General features: G+C 36.7%; 1 protein-coding gene across 2 annotated transcripts in view; it reads left to right on the top strand.

Moving 5' to 3' along the window:
- NUP155 (nucleoporin 155) overlaps positions 1–10,873 on the top strand; it is a 61,978-nt gene extending 51,105 nt beyond the window's left edge. The window contains exons 29-35 of one of the 2 annotated variants that reach the window (XM_004422746.3): positions 2,987–3,116; positions 4,021–4,134; positions 4,863–4,983; positions 5,433–5,543; positions 7,940–8,076; positions 9,937–10,043; positions 10,671–10,873. In XM_004422746.3, coding sequence (XP_004422803.1) covers positions 2,987–3,116; positions 4,021–4,134; positions 4,863–4,983; positions 5,433–5,543; positions 7,940–8,076; positions 9,937–10,043; positions 10,671–10,809 — 859 coding nt within the window. In that variant the 3' untranslated portion in view covers positions 10,810–10,873. The remainder of the gene's footprint in view (positions 1–2,986; positions 3,117–4,020; positions 4,135–4,862; positions 4,984–5,432; positions 5,544–7,939; positions 8,077–9,936; positions 10,044–10,670) is intronic. The other variant, XM_087443210.1, reaches the window with a different exon arrangement.
- The last annotated feature ends 7,078 nt before the right edge of the window (positions 10,874–17,951 follow it).

Raw genomic sequence — 17,951 nt, 5'->3', positions numbered from 1 at the left:
ATAGGGGATTATTAAGAATCCTGTTAAAGAAAGCAATAAAATTTCTAGTTAGATTATCATATCAAAAGACAATTTAATAAAATCTTGAACAGATCATTAACTTGACCCTTTATTTTCATTTGTTACTTTCTTTGCCAAAACAATAGAAATGCTATTTCTAAAAGCTGGAGAGCACTTAAGTCAGGAAGAGGAGGCTGTTGAGGCAAAGCTGTTGTTAAACCAAGTTAATCAGAATGGTCACTTAGGGCCGGCCCCGTGGCTTAGCGGTTAAGTGCTCGCGCTCCGCTGCTGGCGGCCCGGCTTCGGATCCCGGGTGAGCACCGACGCACCGCTTCTCCGGCCATGCTGAGGCCGCGTCCCACATACAGCAACTAGAATGGATGTGCAACTACGCCATACAACTATCTACTGGGGCTTTGGGGGAAAAATAAATAAATAAAATCTTTAAAAAAAAAAAAAAAAAAAGAATGGTCACTTAAAGATTCCAGATACGGCTAATAGCAAGTGTGTACGTGTGTGTGTGTGTGTGTGTGTGTAGGTGTAGGTGTACATGCATAGTGATGCAGGTGTGTTAATTGCATATGTCGACCCAAGGCTTTTTTGGTCTTCTTGCCCTCCTTGGTCATAATAGTCACTTGATTTTTATAAGTTCCCCTCACATACAGAAGATGACATATATGTAATTCACTTTAATTTCTTTGTCTTTGGTTTAAAAAGGAAAGGAAAGGAATTTAAGCTAGTGAAGGCCTAAAAGGCAGTTTTAGTAAAGGCCTTGGTTAATTCATAGTTTATATAATTAAGAATTGATAGCATTATTAAATATTTAATTCACTGTAGCTCTATATCTTAAAGTTTTGTAATTCATTCTTTTATCCAGTGTTTGTGTGCCTTTTACATACTGTACTCTGCTGGAGGTACATATAGACTGTGCCCTCATTCAGGCCTTCAGTATCTCATTTCTGGATTACCCTCGTCATTCATCTTAGATAGTTAGTCCTAGATACCATTACCATCGAATCTTTATAATCCATTTTTATCATGCTGTTTATTGCTCAAAAATGAGTGGCTCTTAATTGTGCTTTGTTTAATGTTTATTGACCTTTTTCCTTATTATAATAATTATTAAGTTCTTGTTAAAAAATATTCAGAAATTCTCTTTTACAAACACCTATTATCCGTATTTACTTCACACACTCACGTATATAACATAATTTCCTCCTCATGTGAGATACCCTGTAGTACATCCACTCTAGCTCTCAGCTTACCATCTCTTTCCACAGTAAAATGTTTTTCCAACTACTGTGTTACTCTCTTTCTCACTACTTTTTTTTTTTTTTTGCATCTGTAGGCTACACCAAATAAATTGACAGTATAGAATGTTCTATTTTAAATAATTTGGAAATGTTACTCACTTTTAAAATGTTTGGTTCAAGTGAGTTTTTTTAGAGATAAGAGGAAAAGAAAGGAAAGCCCTCTTAGAAACAGGACTCTTAAAGATCATAAAGTGTTCTTTATGTATAACCTTAAGAGATGGTCAGTGCTAATTAATTGTCATACACACCTATACTGTGAAAGGTAGAAGAGAGAAAGGAGTTATTTCTTTTTTCTTTTGGTTTCTTTTTGGAAGGGAAAAAATATAGGAGCCATAGCTATACAGAAGAACAGTCTAAGACAGACCTTCTCTGAAAGTAAAAGAAAGCCAATTTTTTCCTGATTCAGATTAGAATTAATTGGGATATGAAAAGTTAATTTAATACTGGTTGATCTGAGAGGTTGCCAACAACTAAATGAGTCTGTTTTAATGCCAAGGTACTTTATAATGTCAGAGCCAGGTCTGATAGAGTTAGGGGATTCGAAAGAACTAAAGCTGGCAACCGTGAGATGGGTATGTGCTTGGGGCTTTCTGACACTTTGTCAGTCCGCCAGCAAATAGATTTTGAGCACGAGTGATGTTCAAGGCATGCAGGGAGGAGTGTGAACCAAATAGACGCCATCCCTGCTACCAAGGAACTCCCATTCTAGTGGGTAAAGACCATAGACAACTAAACAAGTTCAGGTTCTGTAAATACAATAAAAATAGGATTATATAGTAGAAAGTGCCTAGGGGAGTGGGGAGCTGCTTTAGATAGGAGTGGTCAGAGAAGGCCTCAGAGAAATTTTCATTAAAATTGAGTCTCAAATGACAAGAATAGGCAACTATGTAAAGAAATGGAGGAAAAGTGGTCCAAGCACAGGAACAATAATCTATGCAGAGGCATTGCATCAGATAGAAGTTTATCATTTTGGGGGTACAAAAAAGAAAGCCAGTGAGATTGGAGATAGTGAACAAGGGAACAAGTAGGGGGCCGGCCTGGTGGTGTAGTGGTTAGGTTCTCACGCTCTGCCTCAGCAGCCCAGGGTTCCTGGGTTCAGATCCCGGTCACAGACCTACACACTGCTCATCAAGCCATACTGTGGCAGCATCCCACATACAAAATAGAGGAAGATTGACACAGACGTTAGCTCAGGGCCAGTCTTCCTCACCAAAAAAAAGGAGCAAGTGGAAGGAGATGAGGTTGGAGGAATAGGTGAAGGCAATTGGAGGGTTTTAAGAAAGCATGTGACATCTGGTTTATGTTTTTAAGTGGTCACTCTAGTTGTATGAAAGATGAAATGTGGTATCGGCCACAGTAAGGCAGAGAAGTGAAGAATATGAGGAGCAATAAAGAATGTTTTCCTTAATTTAATTTTAGAAGAATCCAAATTTTAATATCTTGAACTAAAGTTTTAAAATAGGAAGTTACTTTTTTGGACATAAACATAAGTATTTCTTTTTTTGTTGCCTTAAATTATGGATGTCTTTTATTAGAAATCCTCTAATAATTTTTGCAAGTTTCAAATGGCCTTTTATGTTCATTTGGTATAAAATAGGGCATTATAAGTGATGTATTTGTATCTTGGATTCCTAAGAATTCATATAAATAAAAATAAGGGTTTTTCCCCCCAGCACAGAAATTTCACTTCAGCAGCGACTAGAGTACATTGCTCGAGCCATTCTTAGTGCCAAAAGTTCCACTGCCATTTCATCAATAGCTGCAGATGGTGAATTCCTTCATGAATTAGAAGAAAAAATGGAAGTAAGTGCTAAAGATACTTAAGCTTTGTCCACACTGAGTAGTAGCCACATATTATTCCACTTTCTCTTCTTCCACTAGTAAATAACAGGTCTATTATAATAGTCAGTGTTATTAATTCTACTTACTTCTGCCTATATTTATTATTTATTTTCATATTTAGATATAAATCTTTTAAAAGATTTAAGGATACAGTACTTGGGTCATAGGCTATTGCTATAATTTAAAAGTTTTCTCTAGGACATTTCTAAAGGTTTCTTCCAGCTGTTCTGACACAAAGCAAATTATATCACATTCACCATTTATTCTGGAAGCTAGTAAGTAGATGTATGAAGTAGAGTAGGCTAAACTGCCTTAACTAAGAGACCCAAAAATGTGTCATGGTCCAAAATCCAGAGTGGGTGTTCCTGATTGGCAGGTGGCTTTCTTCCACTTGGTAGATTTAGGGATCCAAGTTGTATTTTCTGGCTCTGCCATTCCCTTATCTTTTTCTTTGGTCAGAGGGAAGAAGGGAAAAAAAGAGTATGTAAGAAGCACATTCACTCTGTTAAAACCCTCAGCCCTGAAGTGACATACTTTATTTCTACTTCATTCCTTTGAAGAGAACTTCGTCTTATGGCCATACCTCTCTGCAAAGGAGTCTGGGAAGTATACTCTAGCCATTTGTCTGGCTGCAGTCATGAGAGGAACAGGTACTGGTAGGCAGCAGAGACTCTGCCACAGTCCACTTCCTGTGCAGTCTTTTGTGTTGTGATGAAGAGTTGCTAGTCTATTATAATAGAAGTCTTTATTTATACATTATTTTTATTTTAACAAACTTAAGGTCAAATGCTAGGAGTCATTCCTTTAAGTACCTGTTGAATTATCATAGAGGACTTAAGACTTCCTTTTTTTCTATCCAAACTAGGTTGCTAGGATCCAACTTCAGATACAAGAGACACTACAAAGACAATATTCCCATCATTCTTCTGTACAGGATGCAATTTCTCAGCTGGATTCTGAGCTAATGGACATAACTAAGGTAATAAAAAAGCAAGTGAAATTCCTATAGCAGTCAAGCAGTCAGCTAATATCTACAAATTCCTTATTTCTTTTGCATTTTACTGTTTATTTCATGGCAAAGGTTAACCTACCTCCACAAAATAAGATAAGCCATCATTGGCAGAATGTCACTGGGCTGACAAATCACTGCTGTGATATCTGACTCTTAGAAAGAACTGAGTTGCTCTTTCCAGGCCAGTAACTATCAAGAATCTATCAGCCTCACATGGGCTTTGTTAAAACTCATGCCAGCTATTTTATGGCCTTGCTGCTTGTCTTGTAAAAGTAACATATCTTTGCTTAACTTTCCTAGCCTCTCCCTCTCCATATCCTCTGAGCAGTTCCCTCTTCAGTTATTCTTGGACATGGCTCCGGTATCCTTAAGCACCCTGAGATCTGTCAGTATGTCCATAATTCTTCAGACCCTAGTTTAGACAACACTAATTCTAAAAGAAATGTCATTGCAACATCTCCCAGCCAAGGGAAAAAAAGGCACACATACTGAAATCTATTTGAATGTTTTTACCATTCATTCACCACTTTTAATCTGGAGTTATGACCAGCAACACATCATCATATCTTTATATCATATTTTGGAAAGTTTAGATAAAATCTTTGATTGTTGTAAACTTTCAAGGAGTGTTTCACTATTAATTTCTGAATGCTGACCTCAGATTGGATGTATAATGTTGGCATTTTCTCCCACAGCTTTATGGGGAATTTGCTGACCCATTTAAACTTGCAGAGTGTAAACTTGCAATAATTCATTGTGCTGGTTATTCAGACCCTATATTGGTGCAGACACTTTGGCAAGATATCATAGAGAAAGGTAAGTGTTTGCTTGTAGGTCTATTTAGCATCCAGTATTTAGTGACTTGGTAGAGGAATGCAAACTGCTAGTGGCTCATATATCCAGGGCTCATGAAAATTGTATATACCTAATTAGGTAGAGGGTAAGTGGAGGGTACCTGGATGTGGTGGAGGGTGGTCCTTTAGAGGATGATCCCAGTGAGTATTGGAGAGGGCTCTTGGAGTGTCATTTTTGTGGTATATACTGCTTAGTAAAGGAGACTGAGATAATTCCCTCTCAGTCTCATAACTAGTGCCCTGGTAAGACAAGAGGGTATATCAGACACTAACAGAAGCAGAGAATCTGCTCATGGTATTAATGTGAATATCAGTTCTAGGGTATTTCGTACCTTGAAACAGAATAAAATAGCCAATTTAAACATTTCACATTAAAAATAATTTGGATTTCCAATGACATGTCTCTTACAGAATTGAACGAAAGTGTGACATTGAGCTCCTCAGATAGAATGCATGCTCTTAGTCTCAAGATTGTGCTCCTTGGCAAAATTTATGCTGGCACACCTCGCTTCTTTCCGTTAGGTAAGCAGCAACCCTAGGTGCTGTCATGGTTTTTTTGTTTTGTTTTGATGGTTTTCTTCATTGACATGGAAAAATAATGATTTCTAGAGTGAAATCATTTCTTTGTTGCTATTTAGCTCAGCAGTTAAATTCTACCTCTCCAGAAAGACTGACCTCCAAAGAATAGCAGAATTTGTTGATGAATAGTTGGGTGTGAAACTTTTTTGACTGGCCGTCCAAGTTTATATGTCTATCTTGGGATAGTGCTGACTATCAGACCATAGTGATTATATTGTTGGTAACTATATAAGCTTGTGAAAAGAAAAGAAAAATGGCTGGTGTTTTTGTGCATGGGTGATCTGTGATTGATTCAGCTGCTCTCTATTATATTGAGAGCGTATTTTTTTCTAACATAGCAAGTAGTTGTGCTAAAAATGTAAGTTTTGAACCCCTTTCTTTTTTTTTTTTTTGTGAGGAAGATCAGCCCTGAGCTAACATCCATGCTAATCCTCTCTTTTTGCTGAGGAAGACCAGCTCTAAGCTAACATCTTGCCAATCTTCCTCCTTTTTTTTTTCCCCTTATTCTCCCCAAAGCCCCAGTAGATAGTTGTATGTCATAGTTGCACATCCTTCTAGTTGCTGTATGTGGGACACCACCTCAGCATGGCCGGACAAGGGGTGCGTCAGTAGTTGTATGTCATAGTTGCACATCCTTCTAGTTGCTGTATGTGGGACGCCACCTCAGCATGACCAGACAAGCGGTGTGTCAGTGCGCGCCCAGGATCAGAACCTGGGCCGCCAGTAGCGGAACGCGCACACTTAACCGCTAAGCCACGGGGCCGGCCCCTTGAACCCTTTTCTTAACCAAGTATGCTGACTATAATTGTTATGTAGGTGACTCTAATTATTATGAACCATTTGCCAACGTATAATATTTTCTTTAGATGTAAAACAATAGAATCAACATAAATACACCCATAAAGTAGAATGTTAAGCACTTTGTGTTTTTGAAAAATGTTGAGAAACATGAAAATGCTCATAACATAACATTAAATTGTTTTTTAAAAATAAGTATACAAACTTGTCTATAGACCATCTCTGATTAGGATTTATTTCCTGGATAGGGTAAGAAATAAAACCATTATAATCATATCTTTATTTCTTGTAAGTAGAGTGTTAAAAACTGCCATGCCATTTCATTGATCAGAAAAATAAAGAGCAAATATAAATATATTTTAAAAGTATGTGAAACATGACAATTTTAACAATAAAAAGGCCACATTATACACAGTCCTTTTTGAGGGTATTTCTGCTTTGACTTAGCTTTTTAATTTTTGACCCCAATGAAGTTTAGGGTAGAAAAGGCCTTCCTTTTTCTATCAGTCTTTCAGTGGGAAACAAGCTCCAGGGCACTTCAAACTACAACAAGTTTAGGGTTTTTAGAATTTTTACTACCTGCCCACAATTTTTATCTGGTAAATTCTAGAGGAGATGCAGGTTCAGTGGCAGCTTTTTCAGTGATTCTTCTTGCCCATGGATATTGACATTGGTCAGTCTCAGATATCAGGTATCATAAATATGAATTTGGTTGTTACTGTTATTATCTTATTTATGATATGACAGCTAGTAAAAAGTGAAAATGGGGCCACAGTTAGAACCATCAAAATAAATAACTTCAATATAGGTGGTATGCAGCATTTAAAAACATATTTAATATATCTAAAATCAGGATGCAGTAGCCTTTCTTTTCTGAAAAGCTGTTAAATTGAGGATATAATATATCAAGATATTAAAGAAATTATCAGTGGGTCCTCTCCAATAGTGAGATTATGAATGGTCTCTATTTCCTTGTACCTTTCTGTATTTTCCAAATTCACTAAAATGTGGTTTTTTTCCTAGTAGCTTTAAAGTGTATAAGTCAATGGTTTTAGCATTTTCACAGAGTTGTGCAACCATCACCACAATTAAATTTAGACCGTTTTCATCATCCCAAAAAGAAACCGTGTATCTATTAGTGGTCACACCCCACTCCTTCCCACCCTCCAGCACTAAGCAACCATTAATCTTTTTGTCTCTATAGATTTGCCGATTCTGGTATGTCTTATTTTTATGAAAAAATTTTTTTGAAAATTGTTTCTTAAAAGATCCCCCCCTAGAAACTGCTCAGTTATGAATACGGCCTAATTTTCAGTATCAAGGGTTAACAATCCTACAACAGCAACAGAAAAATAGTAATTATATGAGGTGAAGGATGTGTTAACTAACCTTATTGTGGTAAACATTTCTCAATATATATGTATCAAATCATCACATTGTACCCCTTAAACTTACACAGTATTATATGTCAAATATATCTCAATAAAGCTGGGGAAGAAAAGACTTAACAGTCCTAATTTTTTATCCTTTTCCCTTCCCAGATTTTATTGTGCAGTTCTTAGAGCAGCAAGTTTGTACTTTGAACTGGGATGTGGGTTTTGTAATACAGACAATGAATGAAATTGGAGTGCCATTACCTAGACTACTGGAAGTATATGATCACTTGTTCAAGTCACGGGTAAGGAAAAAAATAAAATAAAATTTAGTTAAAGTTAACTAACTTGTTCTAGATAGAGGAGTGGAATATTTTGATTGCATGTTTATAATTAGCTTGTCATCTAATACAGTTGCATCAGAAATTTGCTTCATTGGTTGAGTATCAGAAATTATCATAATTCAGACTTTTAAAACTGATCATGAGAGTTGCTTTGCTCTGTATCATGATAAAAATCAAATATTTTTTAACATTACTGAACATGATAATTATATATGCTTTACTCTTGTTGGAATAGGCTAAACACATCACATTAGAATCATCATTTACTTTAAAAGAACAAAATAACAATATATTTATTTATTGTAACCTCATCTAAAATATTGGTGCTTAAAGATCTTTCTCACCATGGGGCTGGCCGCGTGGCGTAGCAGTTAAGTGCACGTGCTCTGCTGCTGGCCGAACGGGTTCAGATCCCAGGTGCGCACTGACACATCACTTGTCAGGCCATGCTGTGGTGGCATCCCATATAAAGTGGAGGAAGATGGGCACAAATGTTAGTTCAGGGCCAGTCTTCCTCAGCAAAAACAGGAGGATTGGCATGGATGTTAGCTCAGGGCTGATCTTCCTCACACAAAAAAAAAAAATAAAAAAAAAAAACTTTCTCACTATATTGAACCTTATCAGACTATATATTTTGTAATTTTTATCCTGAAAGATCCAAATAAAACCTTGTTAATCTAGATTGTGTCTTTTATAATGGCATCATCAAAACATTCATGCAGTGGGCCGGCCCCGTGGCTTAGCAGTTAAGTGCTTGCGCTCCGCTGCTGGTGGCCCGGGTTCGGATCCTGGGCGCGCACCGACGCACCGCTTCTCCGGCCATGCTGAGGCCGCTTCCCACATACAGCAACTAGAAGGATGTGCAGCTATGACATACAACTATCTACTGGGGCTTTGGGGGAAAAAATAAATAAATAAATAAAATTACAAAACATTCATGCAGTGCTTTACAAGGCCCTTGTGTATCTCACTTAAGCCTCACAATGAGCCTCTGATGTAAATGAGCAAGTAGTAGTATCCCCATCTTCTGCTACATCGGACAAGGGCAGAGGTGTTAAATAACCTGCTCAAGTCATATGGCTAGTCACTGGTGAAGCCAGAACTAGAATTAAGATTCTTGGACTGCTAGTTTAGTCTCTTATTTACAATATCAGACTACGTCTGCATAGGTGCAAAGTAAGAGTGGTGTCACAAGCACTAGGAAGAGTTGGATTTTTTCTTTTACCTCAGATTCCTAAGCAGGAAATTCACATTCTCTACAAAGTCAATTGATAAATCATTTTCTTCCTAAATAACATCACAATGCATTTTTCAATGTTGTTTTAAGTATTAACCATAACCTGACAAACAATAATGTACAACTAAAATTTCACAATGTTATAAACTACTATGACATCAATTAAAAAAATTAGAAAAAGAATATTATGTTAAGAGAAATAAGCCAGAGAAGAATAAACACATATGATTTCACTCATGTGTGGAAGATAAACTAACACATGGACAGCGAGAACAGTTTGGTGGTTACCAGGGGGAAGGGAGCTGGGGGCTGGGCACAAGGGGTGAAGGGACATATTTGTGTGGTGACTGACAAACAATAATGTACAACTAAAATTTCACAATGTTATAAACTATTATGACGTCAATTAAAAAAATATTAACCATAACCAGATACATAAGTTATTACCACATAATATTGAATGCTTGTTTTAAAATCAGTAAATTTTGCCTTGGACTCTAATGTCTGTTTTAACTAATATAAATGGTTGAAAAGTCAGTTGACACAGTTTGCCTTCCAACTCATGATGAATATTTTCTTTATAGGATCCATTCTGGAACAGAATGAAGAAGCCACTGCACCTTTTGGATTGTATACATGTACTATTGACAAGATATGTTGAGAATCCTAGCCAAGTTTTAAATTATGAGAGGTAACTATGAATGAGATATTGTATTATAGCAAAGGCTGTTAAATGCTTCTACTAAATATCTGGGTAACAAATTTGGAGAGAATAGGGAAAGACATGGAGATTATAAGGAAGTATAGGAGATTGAAGCTCTTGTGTATATTAGCAATAGCTATTTGAATGATATCAGTCAGCATGTATGAAAGGTGAGAGTTTTTTCCGTTTTTCAACCCTCGTCCTGAATCCTTTCTACAAGTGAAAGGATATAAGTTATGAATTATTTCTGAATTACTTTTGCTTTAAATTAGTGACCTAGAACAGTTCAATTATGCCTTTGTGATATTATTGGCCATTTTAAGGTATGTTTGTTTGAAAAGGCCAAAAGAATGTAAATAGTATTAATTTAAAGAGTCTTCCCTTACTACCTCCTTCTCATTATAATAATCTTCAAAGGGAAAATGGTGGTTATCTGGTAATCCACCAACCCCCTGAGCCTCCTTCTGTTTTCATTTATTTGTTATTTACTTAGTCACATGATCTTTGCTGTGCTGTGGGACTATAAGTAAGATTAGTACAAGTTGGAGGGAAGTTCTGTAGGAGGAAATGATTTTAAATGTATAGACAGTTGATCAGGTGTCTTTTCCTTTACAGGAGAAGATTTACAAATCTCTGCCTGGATGCTGTTTGTGGTTATCTGGTTGAGCTCCAATCTATGAGCTCTTCAGTAGCAGTGCAAGCCATCACAGGGAATTTTAAATCTCTTCAGGCTAAACTAGAACGGCTTCATTAATTATTGTAATGTATTTTCATCTGTGCATTTTGATCTGTAAAATAAAAGCTCAGCTGGGTCCAGATGTCAGGTGCTCTAAATCTAAGAAATTAAGAACAATTTTAATAGAAATGTGTTTTTAATAAGTGGTTAGTATCTACAAGTAGTGCATTTGTCAGGTGAATTCTTTTTTACTACTAATAGTTTGTTTTTTAATAATCAGGTTAAAAAACAACTGAAATAAGATTATTTATGGTCTTAACACAAGGATAAAAAATATTTAGAAACTTTTATTTTGAATTTTATTGCAGGCAGAAATTTTGAATTTATTTGTATTCATTTCCAAGTTTGTCTAAGGATATTGATATTAAAACTTAAATAGGCTAGCTGAGCAGGTCCATTCCCATAATACTGGATTCTACAACAGTCCTTAAATAGGCAAACAAACTCCATCTCTTTTAAAAAATTATTTAGGTTTTGGGTTCATCCTTGGAAAGAAATTTCCTGCAATTTTGTCAGTTATAATCCTTGAAGATTAATATATACCTGGTTGTTGTTTGAGCAGGTGATAAACCTGTAACTAATGTTTTATGTCCTGAAAACTTATTCAGGGAGATACTGTTTTCCCTTAGTGTCTACCTAGCTCTTCTTTGGCCTTGTGACTACTGATTCCATTAGAGCAATAGTTCTCAAAGTGTGTGCACCAAACCACCACATGAGCATCATCTGGGAATTTGATAGAAATTAGATCCTCAGGACCAATCCCAGACGTACTAAATCCAAAACTTTGGGATGAGGCCCAGCACTCTGTGTTTTACCAAGCCCGCCAGGGCATTCTAGTACATGTTAAGTTTGAGAACCACTGCATTAGAGGATTCAACTAGTTTGTGGATTGGCTCCCTATCTGATTCCTTCTCCTCCCTCCCCATCAATAAACAAAACACACAAGTTTTACCCAAGACGCAATATATAAAGCAAAATAGTTAGTAACGTAATTTTTAGTCTTTAACAAAATTGGAGTAACTAAACCAAGTGCCCTGAAGTCATGGCAACAATGAGGGAGGAGAAGAGTGAGAATGACTAGGACTAACAAAAAGGCAAGAACATGAACTCCTTTCCTCTCATCTTTTATGTTATTGAGATTAATTACCTTCTGCCTGTTGTCACTGTTGCATGTCTAACAGTTTTTAAAATACATTTTGAAAATATTTTTCCTTCCACTTTTATTTTTTCCTAAGACCGTGGGTTGCCCTTTCCATGTTTATTCTCTTAGAATTTAGCTCTCTTTCACCTGTAATCTTCTAATTTATAATATTTAATAGAATGTCAAAATATCACTCATTAGCTATCATTACCTCTCATATTTTTTAGTTTTTCAATTCCTTAAGTTTAGTTTTTGAATATGTAAAATGAATATATGCTACACATTGTTAATTCTATAAATTTAAAATTCTGTCATGTCAACTTAAAATGAAAATTTGGCTAAAATGCTATAATTTAGCTGTGACTCCAGTTCTACTATATATATATATGTTTTTGTTTTAAGCACATTTACACACAAGCACAGTAATATACTGTCATGGACCATATATGACGGTGGTCTCATAAGATTAGTAACATATAGCCTAGATAGTAGTATTAGGCTTTACCATCTAGGTTTGTGTGAGTACATTCTATTATGTTCCCACAGCCACGAAATCACCTAACAATACATTTCTCAAAACGTATCCCCACCGTTAAGCGACGCATGATTGTGTATGTTGAATATACTCAACTCACAATACTGAAGCTACATCGTTCAAAAGGGCTGTAGGCTGGCGTGACTAAATGGTCTGTAGGAGTCAGAAATCCGAACCTGTTCCTTTCATTCACATAGCACCTTTTGAGAGGGTTTAAGAATTCTAGCCACACACCAGATGTTTTTAATACCCTTTGGAGGGTGAAATCCCTTAAGAGAAAAGAAATTAGGTCCCCTCCTTTTTAGCCCTCTAGAACAGTGTTTCTTTTTTTTTTTTTTTTTTTTTAATTTTATTTATTTATTTTTTCCCCCAAGCCCCAGTAGATAGTTGTGTGTCACAGCTGCACATTCTTCTAGTTGCTGTATGTGGGACGCGGCCTCAGCATGGCAGGAGAAGCGGTGCGTCGGTGTGCGCCCGGGATCCGAACCCGGGCTGCCAGCAGCAGAGTGCGTGCACTTAACCGCCAAGCCATGGGGCCGGCCCTAGAACAGTGTTTCTAAAACTTTAACATTCATAAGAATCACCTGGATTACCTGTTAAAACAAATATTGAGTTCCACCTCCAATGAGATGCTGATACTGGTGGTCAGTGGAACAAACTTGAAATAGCGTTGTTCTAGCACATGTATCCCCTGCATTAGTATACTTTGTACTTGTTGTTCATTCAACACATTATTTCTTTATAGTGACTATTAAACATATATGGGCGATGAATAACAAGTAGAACAGTTTATGAAACATTCATTGTCGGCAGTGAGGAGTCACCAAACATCTTGGTTGTGACGTATTTATGTTTTAGGTAGATCATTTTAGTATGGCAAAACAGTTAGGAAAGAAGAGAAAAATATATTTTCAGTAACAGTGCAAGGTATATTGACCCTGAAATGCATGTGTTGTATGTTTAACGTTTCTTTAGTTATATCATACCCGACTTACTAGTGACTGTTGGTTGAAAACCTCTCTGCTAACCACATAAACTCCCTCCACTTTTATGTTTTAGAGTTAATTTCGTCTCAGGACTCCCATGCATTACTCATTCTCTTCCTCAGGATACTTGCTGCCTCCATCTTTTTTCCTCTTATTCATGAGACAAAAAATTATGATAGTGATACAGTTGTATCGAGGAAATGAAGAACTAGAATGTTGAATCTAAAAATCTTGAAAGAGCGCTTAATTTCCTTTCATTTCCTATCAGTTTCTTCATTTAAATTCTCTTAATAAAACAACTTTTTTTTAGAGAATATTTTTGAGTCCTCTAGTAAATTATTTAAACTCTTCTAAGTTTTGTTTTCCTGATAAGGAAATTTCCCTCATCAGGAGATTGAAGCTAAATGATAAGACTTTTAAATCCAAAATTTGTAAAAACTAATATGATCTGTTTCTTACTCAGGTTTGTTCTTCTGCTTCAAATATTAGCGTAGTGACAGTACTATTTTAACTCTTTTTCATTTCAAATGAACATCATTTCTGCTGCCTTATGGCATGTTTGAAATTAAACATTTGTCTTAAAACTCTCAGTTATGCTTTTTGCGTTTGGGCAGCTCCTATCAGCAGGAAGACTAACACTTTTTAAGATTAATCAATTTACCATGTGGGAGCCAGGACTATCATAACATATCTCTAGCCCACACCTGAGTGTCCAACTGTGAAATGAACATTTCCACTTGGATGACCTCCAAAACTTGTTAGTCAAAACGTGACCAAATCTGCACTCACTGCTCTCTCTGCCCTCTGCCCACTTCTGTTCCTCCTCCTTTATTTTGTACCTCAATCTTTTTTTTTTTTTTTTTTTTTTTTTTTTTACCCCCAAAGCCCCAGTAGATAGTTGTAAGCCATAGCTGCACATCCTTCTAGTTGCTGCATGTGGGACGTGGCCCCAGCATGGCCGGAGAAGTGGTGCGTCAGTGCGTGCCCGGGATCCGAACCCGGGCCGCCAGCAGCGGAGCGCGCGCACTTAACCGCCAAGCCACGGGGCCAGCCCTGTACCTCAATCTTTTATCATCTAATTATTCAAATCAGAAATATGGGTGTCATCTTTAAATTCTTCCTTCTCCCTCCAAATCCAATCAGTCACTAATTTCTATGCAAGTCTATTTCCTTAATATCCCCCATATCTGTACAGTGTCTCACTATTTCAGGATTTTAACATTTAATCAGGTTACCCTGTTTCAATTGGATGCCTAAGTGGTCTTCCTGCCTCCATTTTAACCCCTCCTTCTTTCCTTTTTCCACACTAACGTCAGAGTGGTCTTTTTTTTTTTGTCGAGGAAGATTCACCCTGAGCTAACATCTGTGCCAATGTTCCTCTATTTTGTATGTGGGTTGCTGCCAAGCATGGCTGATGAGTGGAATAGATCTGCGCCCGGGACCCAAACCCATGAACCCAGGCTACCAAAGCAGAGTGTGCCAAACTTAACCACTATGCCTGGGGACCAGCCCCAGGGTGCTCTTTTAAAAATGTAAACCTAAATATACTTTCACCTTTTCCCTCTGAAGAAATTCTAAATTCCTAGTGTGGCATATCAGGACTCCACTGCAGTTGACAAAAATAAAAATAACTAAAATCTCAAGTTAGGGCCTGCCCAGTGGCACAAGCAGTTAAGTGCACACCCTCCGCTGCGGTGGCCCGGGGTTCGCAGGTTCGGATCCTGGGCACGCACTGATGCGCTGCTTGGCAAGCCATGCTGTGGCGGTGTCCCATATAAAGTGGAGGAAGATGGGCATGGATGTTAGCCCAGGGCCAGTCTTCCTCAGCAAAAAAAGAGGAGGATTGGCAGATGTTAGCCCAGGGCTGATCTCCTCACACAAAAAATAAAATAAAAAATAAAATCTCAGTTTAAGCAAAAGAAGAATTTATTGCCCCTCAAAACTAAGAAGTCCAAGTATAGAGCTACTTCCACATGACTAGATCAGAGCCTCAATATCTTCAGGGCTTTCTCTAGGTCAGTTGTGCTCTTCTTTTCATGTTCATTCTTTGTCTCTTTCTGCAGACAGTTTGCTGTGTAACTCCTGGGAGTATGCAGGCAGTGTTACTTCACAGTGTTATACTTCAAAGTGTTACTTAAGTTACTTCATCCTGTTCACTCTAACCCAGAGTATAGTCAACAGACAAGTCGTAGGAAGGGCTCCGATTGACCCAGCCTGTCATGGATTCAGTTTTGGGTATAGTGGTACAGGATCATCCCCCAAACCATATAGAACAGGAAAGAAGTGCTTTCCTAAAAAATTGGATGCTAGGCACACATCACTCCACTATATCTATCCACCTACCTTGCTTACCACTCACTTCCTTGTGCTTTGATGTAAACCCAGAGATCCAGGAAACTCAGTGAACCCAGAACAGGATAGACACAGAATCACACCAAAGCACATCATAATCAAATTCTCAGCAAACTAGGAATAAAAGGGTACTTCCTCAGCCTGATAAAGGACATCTATGAAAAACAAACAGCAAAAATCATACTTTGTGGTTGAAGACTAAACACTTTCTCCTTCAAGTTGGAAACAAAATAAGGATGTTTCTATTCAACATAGTATTGGAGGTCCTGATCAGGGCAATTTGGCAAACAAAAGAAATGTAAGACATACAAATGGAAAAGCAGAAGTAAATGTGTGCTAATTGACAGACAACATAATTATTTATATGGAAAATCCTATAGAATATACAGGAAATACTAGAACTACTAATTAGAACGGACTGCTAGAACTAATAGTTGAGCAAGATCACAGGATGTAAGGTCAATGTACAAAAATCAACTGCATTTCTAACTACTAGCAACGAGTAATCAAAAATTTTAAAATGTCATTTAAAATATCATAAAAAACAAAATTTTAACAAAATATGTATAAGACTTGTACAATGGAAACTACAAAACGTGCTGGAAGAAATTAAAGAAACCCTAAATGAGAAATATACAATGTTCATAGATTGGAAAACTGAACTTATTAGGACACAATTCTCACCAAATTGATAAATAGATTTGATGCAATCCCAACCAGATTTCCAGCAGATTTTTTTTTTTTTTTTTGAAATTAACAAGCTGATTCTAGAATTTATAGGTAAATGAGAGGTCCTAGGATAGCCAAAACAGTTTTCAAAAAGAATAAAATTGGAGAACATATTGTACTGATTTCAAGATTTTATTATAAAGCTACAGTAATTGTGATAATGTGGCAACAGTGTAAGGATATATATATCAATCAATGGAACAAAATAAGAGTACAGAAATAGATGTACACATATATGGACAATCAGTTTTCAACAAAGGTACCAAGGTAATTGAATGGGGGAAAGATTAGTCTTTTAAATAAATGATGCTGGAACAATTGAATATCCACATGGAAAAAACCCTCAACACTTACCTCATAAGATATACAAAAATTAACTTGATACGCACCATAGGCCTAAATATAAAAGGTAAAACTATGAAACTTCTGGAGAAAAACAGTGGAGAAAAATCTTTGTGACCCTGCATTAGTCAGATTTCTTAGGACACAAAAAAACTAAATCAGAAGAAGTTGATAATTTGAACTTCATCAAAATTTAAAACATCTGCTCTTCAAAAGACATTAAGAAAATGATGAAAAGGCAAGCCACAGACTGGGATAAAATATTTGCAAACCACAGATCTGATAAAAGACTTGGTCTAAAGATATATAATACTCTTACAACTCAATATTAAGAGACAACCCCCACCAAAAAAAAGGACAAAAAGATTTGGATACTTTACCCAAGAAGATATTTGAATGGCAAATAAGCACATGAAAAGTTGTTCAACATCATTAGAAAGGAAATACAAATTAAAACTATAGTAAGATGCCACTACACATCCACAAGAATGGCTAAAATTTAAAAGATTGGCCATTGGCAAGGATGCAGAGTAACTGAAACTTGTACCTGATTAATAGGAATGCAAAATGGTATCGTCACTTTGGAAAACAGTTTGGCAGTTTCTGTTAAAGTTAACCATATACTCACGTGACCCCGCAGTCTTAGTTATTGCTCTGAGATATTTACTCAAGAGAAATAAAAACTTATGTCCACAGAACTTGTACAAGAATGTTCATAGCAACTTTACTCATGATAGCCAAAACCTGGAAATACTCTAAATTCCCATCAACAGTTGAATAAATAATAAATTGTGGTATATTCATGCAATGGAATATCATACCAGTAAAAGCAATAATATGATGTTAAGTGAAAGAATTAAGTAACAAAAGAATACATGCAGTATGATTCCATTTACATAAAGTTCAAAAACACAACAGAAAAACCTGCCCTAGCTCGTTTAGATATGTATACATAGGTGGTAAAACCGTAAAGAAACCAAGGCTCAAAAAAGTTGATGTAATGGCTACCTCCAGGAAGTGGGGAGAGGGATACGGTTGTGGGGAGAGGAAAATTTGGTGGGCACGGGATGTGTGT

Source organism: Ceratotherium simum, chromosome 18, assembly GCF_057802395.1.
Source record: "Ceratotherium simum simum isolate JZ-2026a chromosome 18, ASM5780239v1, whole genome shotgun sequence".
Taxonomy (NCBI): Eukaryota; Metazoa; Chordata; class Mammalia; order Perissodactyla; family Rhinocerotidae; genus Ceratotherium; species Ceratotherium simum.
The sequence above is the reverse complement of the archived record's forward strand: the minus strand, read 5'-3'. Positions and strand labels throughout refer to the sequence as shown.